The 4716-nt window shown below is 31.6% G+C and overlaps 1 protein-coding gene across 2 annotated transcripts; it reads left to right on the plus strand.

The window, feature by feature from the left end:
* The first annotated feature begins 592 nt into the window (after nucleotides 1–592).
* LOC112463135 (protein C21orf2-like) lies at nucleotides 593–4472 on the plus strand. Of its 2 annotated transcripts, XM_025029329.1 has the most exons (7): nucleotides 594–920; nucleotides 1535–1600; nucleotides 2734–2901; nucleotides 2972–3131; nucleotides 3437–3508; nucleotides 3644–3760; nucleotides 4055–4468. In XM_025029329.1, exons 1-7 carry the CDS (start codon nucleotides 841–843, stop codon nucleotides 4184–4186), a joined length of 795 nt encoding a protein of 264 aa, XP_024885097.1. In that variant the 5' UTR covers nucleotides 594–840; the 3' UTR covers nucleotides 4187–4468. The 2 variants fall into 2 exon arrangements, with proteins under 2 accessions (XP_024885098.1, XP_024885097.1); XM_025029330.1 differs by lacking the exon at nucleotides 3437–3508 and having other exon boundaries at nucleotides 593–920; nucleotides 4055–4472.
* Nucleotides 4473–4716: the final 244 nt, after the last annotated feature.

The following is a 4716-nucleotide window of genomic DNA, read 5'->3' on the forward strand; positions in this document are numbered from 1 at the left end:
TAATATACAACACAATCGGATTTAGATGTTTTAGATTATTTAGATTAATTTAAATAAAATTTTCGTATATTTAAGATCTTTATATTTGTCCCATTTGATAGAATTATTTATATTTCATCATAATTATACTACAAGAACAAATTATTTTTGTTATCATTTCCGATCTATCTATTGGCTGTATCCTTCAAATATAAGTGTAGTAAGAACAAATGTGTAAGTTTTACAAATTTTATTTCATAAATTAGATTATTAAGTCCTATTTATTTCTAATTTTATTGGTCAATGTAAAAATATGTTAGATAAGTTAAAGCAATTAAAATAAAAAAAAGTCTACCTAGCGACTAATATTACTTAATTCTTAATACGACAGTCTGATATCTTTTTCGTCGCTTTCACAGCTTACTTTTGCGTATACAAATATCATTCTTGACACGTATGATGCAAATTTAAATTGTCAGTAACGTAAATTCGTAATAATAAATATATGAGACTTGATTGTGTGGCCAGTGGGCGATTAGTGAAGTGAAAGCATTTGCAGCGCTAGCCTACTTCGCAGTTCGCTATTGCAGTTCGCGCGACTAGCGACAGTAGCGACTAGTCGGCAGTGACCAGCAGTGACGGTAGTGTCGGCACTCGGCACCATCGACAGAGTCGACAGTGGCATCATGGCGATCGGCTAGGGGAGTCAGCAGTCAGCACGCATCGCTCAGAAAATTTACCGTGAACCCGTACACGATCACAGTATTCGTGATTATCGTGAATTACGCGCATCGAATTTCCCGTCAGATGACCGCATATCGATCTTTCCGTGCGTAGTAACGTCGAAACGCGAATGACACAATGGTGAAGTTGACGGAAGAGATGGTCGTGGCTCGCACGCGAGTGTCTGACTTTTCTGCCGTAAAGAAACTCAATTGCTGGTGAGTATTTATATCGACGATAGGTCTCTTTAACGGTATAACGTCCCGAACGTCCGTCACGAATTAATTCACGGCGACTCGACTGTCTCGGAGCTCGGAGCGCGTAAACGCGAAACGCGACTAGACTCGACTTTGCCTTTGCCACGCGAACATCGCGAACAAAATCGCGCGACAAGGTTATCAATGTTTTCTACGCCGCCCCATGCCATGGGAAAAAAAGGGACGTGTCATCACCCGAGCGTAACCAACTGCTACTTGCGAGACCCTGGCACGCTGGCATGCGAAAGGATACGTGGAAAAAAAGTACTTGACGACGTCTGCGTCTAGTACACGTTTCTTCGTGCAAATGTATGCTGAGGCTGAGAGTAATGTCAAGTATACAGCTAACGTTTACACGTTATTTTTATTTCTATATTCCTCGTTATATTTACATTTATATGTACCTGTATATTTATTTTATAAACGTTCGTGCAACGAAAAGCATTTATACGTGAAAGGACGGTTTATTCTCTTGTTAAGTTTGCCATCTCGTTTGAAATGCGTTTGTGTAATAAGTAACGTATAACAATATTTTTCTCTTTCTATTGACGTTACGTAATATATTTTTTACACAGGGGAACAGATATAACAGACGTCAGCATCTTAAGAAAAATGAAGAATGTGGAGGTGTTGTCACTGAGGTAAGACTTATATTGTAAGGTTGAAACTTGTTAAAATAGTTGAACGCGTATCGAAATAAGAAAACGAAACGTTTATCATCTATAACATTTTATTTGTTATATGATATATATTACGTTTACGCGAGCGTTACTTCTGTACAGTAACGCTCGCGTAAACGTAGTCGTTGACTCAATATAGTTGTAAACATTTTAGCTATTTGGTTGGTTAACATATCTACATTAAAGGTTTTGCCATAAGTTTTTTTAAACAAACCTGTGTTGCCGTGTTTTGTCATTTCGTTTGCTTTTATACGATTTTACGTATTGGAGTACCGTATAATGTTTAACGTACACGGTCTATCGTCGTTTTATAAATAACGTCCATTTTATTTTAAACTAACACCTTATTTTGCTTGTACGCTTTAGCCTTTAAATCTCTCGCTTAGCTTATACACATTTGAATAAAGCCAAAAAATTAATAGTTACAGTGCTTGTTAGCGAATACTTTATTACGCAAAAATGTAAATCGTTCTATTGATGATCATGATCTAAGATATTTTTCGTCTTACGAAAACATAGAAGCTGCAACGTATTCCTACTTTGGATATGATTCTATTAAACTCATGGTCACAACCCACAACTTCAGAAGTTGTTCTGCCCACACATGCTTTGAATTCATTGTGCGTCGTCTGAGTAATATTGAAAAGTGTATAACGCAAATATGAGAAGAGACTTTAAAAAGAATCTCTTTTACTTATATTTACTTTATTTTGCTATTTTAAACAAACACGCATACGTACAATAAGGCATATACGTTTTATACAAAGATTAATAATTTTTTCCATATAATATTAACAAAGACAAAAGTATGTAATACAATAATATAGATTTTTTTTTACATTAGCCCAACTTGATTAATATTACTCGTTTTATATTATGTATACGTGTGCGAAATAAAAATAATGGGTTACCAAAGAGTTTTCTGTATCATATCATATATAACGTATTGTATGTAACGTGTTATTGAATATTAGTAATGTTATTTGTTGTTGTTTAAAATAGAGCATGTTGATTTGAACGTGCTTAAGGAATATAAATCTTTTTCTTTCTTTATCTGATATAAAAATAATACGAGCATTCATATTTATTTCTAGCATAAATAACATTAATACACTTGCCGATTTTCAATACTGCCACAAGCTTCAGGATTTATTTATAAGACGAAATAATATTAAAGATTTAAATGAAGTTTGCTATCTCCAAGGATTACCTAATTTACGAAATTTGTGGCTCGGTGAAAATCCATGTGCAGAAAAGGATGGGTAAATATTTAAAAGTAGATATTGTTAAAATGAGAAATTATGGAAATTTTATAATTCACTATTTTGATAGATATCGATTAGCTGTACTTCGAGCTTTGCCAAATCTTGAGAAATTAGATGACAAGGTAGTGTCACCCGAAGAAGTGCAAACTGCAATGACAATAGGTCGATCTTTAATACATCCTCTTGAAATAGATGCTTCTCCACAATCGGATGTAGTAAGCCCAGAGGTGAGAACATGTTTTAAATAATGTATAATAATAGGAAAAAGATTAATGCAATACTAAAATACTTTTCATATGCACGTAATATTCACATTATTTCATCAATACGTTTCTATACTTTTTTGTATGCTTTACAACTTAAGATTAATAGCTCTTTATTTACGTGTTATTAAAACTTATTGATAGCAGATTATGTATTAATTAAAAATATATATAGATATATATATATATATATAAAATTTTTTTAATGCACTTTTAATCATTGAAATGCTAAATCATTCAAGTGCTAAATGACATTTATACTAAATTAGGATATCGCGATTGAATATATTGAAGAAACTGAATTGGGACGATCTAGGAGGTACAGTTCTTCTAGTGATCAGGTAATAAAGTAATAACATAAATTAACATATTCTTTAATTTGCTCTCGATCACTAAAATCGATCATTTGGCAACTCACAAGATATAATGAAATTATTAAAATGCGGCAATATGTATACTTGTAAAACTTTTTTCAGAGAAGCTTTGATGAAATCCAACATACTCATGAAGAATATGACCCTGACAGAAGAAACGCAAATTATAATGCGTCATCGTCACATCATTACTCACAAAATAATCAATATGCATATGAGGTCAGTCATGCATATCATCATTTGCATCATATATAGGAGTAAAAATGTCCTTTAATACGTATTTCTAAAAGTAAATAACTTTTATTTATTAACAACGTGTAACTATTGTGCTGGGAAATTTTCTTAACATGTATAATACAATTTTTAATGCAATATTTTCATATTAAAGTAAAAATATGTACGTAATCCATTAATTTGATGGTACTAATCATATTAACTAATTAAATTAAAAGAGTTAGATTTCAAGTATGACTATAACTTAAAGTCTGTTTTATCGCCTGATTATACTAACAGCTACAAAATGGACAATCAAAGAATCAGAGCAAAGATGACACTGTGTGTACAGAGTCACGCAGCAACAATGAGACTGTGGCCACTAACACTCTTGAAATATCCAAGGTACATTTAAGTACAGCGCATTTTTAAACATATTTGCGATTCTGCGGTCATTCATATTATCCATAATATAAACGATTAAATACGTTTCATAATCATATCTCAGTAATACTGTCATTGTGTATATTACTGTTTATTAGCAAGTATGATTAGATCACTCGAATTTGACATGTTTTCTGGCTACATATCACTTTGTATAACTCAGCTTAGGACATTTAATAATGAGGAACTTTTTTTTATTTTAATCGCTTTAACTTATCTAACATATTTTTACATTGACCAATAAAATTAGAAATAAATAGGACTTAATAATCTAATTTATGAAATAAAATTTGTAAAACTTACACATTTGTTCTTACTACACTTATATTTGAAGGATACAGCCAATATAGATAGATCGGAAATGATAACAAAAATAATTTGTTCTTGTAGTATAATTATGATGAAATATAAATAATTCTATCAAATGGGACAAATATAAAGATCTTAAATATACGAAAATTTTATTTAAACTAATCTAAATAATCTAAAACATCTAAATCCGATTGTGTTGTATATTA

This window comes from Temnothorax curvispinosus, unplaced genomic scaffold (assembly GCF_003070985.1).
Source record: "Temnothorax curvispinosus isolate PA1 unplaced genomic scaffold, ASM307098v1 QBEX01013071.1, whole genome shotgun sequence".
Taxonomy (NCBI): Eukaryota; Metazoa; Arthropoda; class Insecta; order Hymenoptera; family Formicidae; genus Temnothorax; species Temnothorax curvispinosus.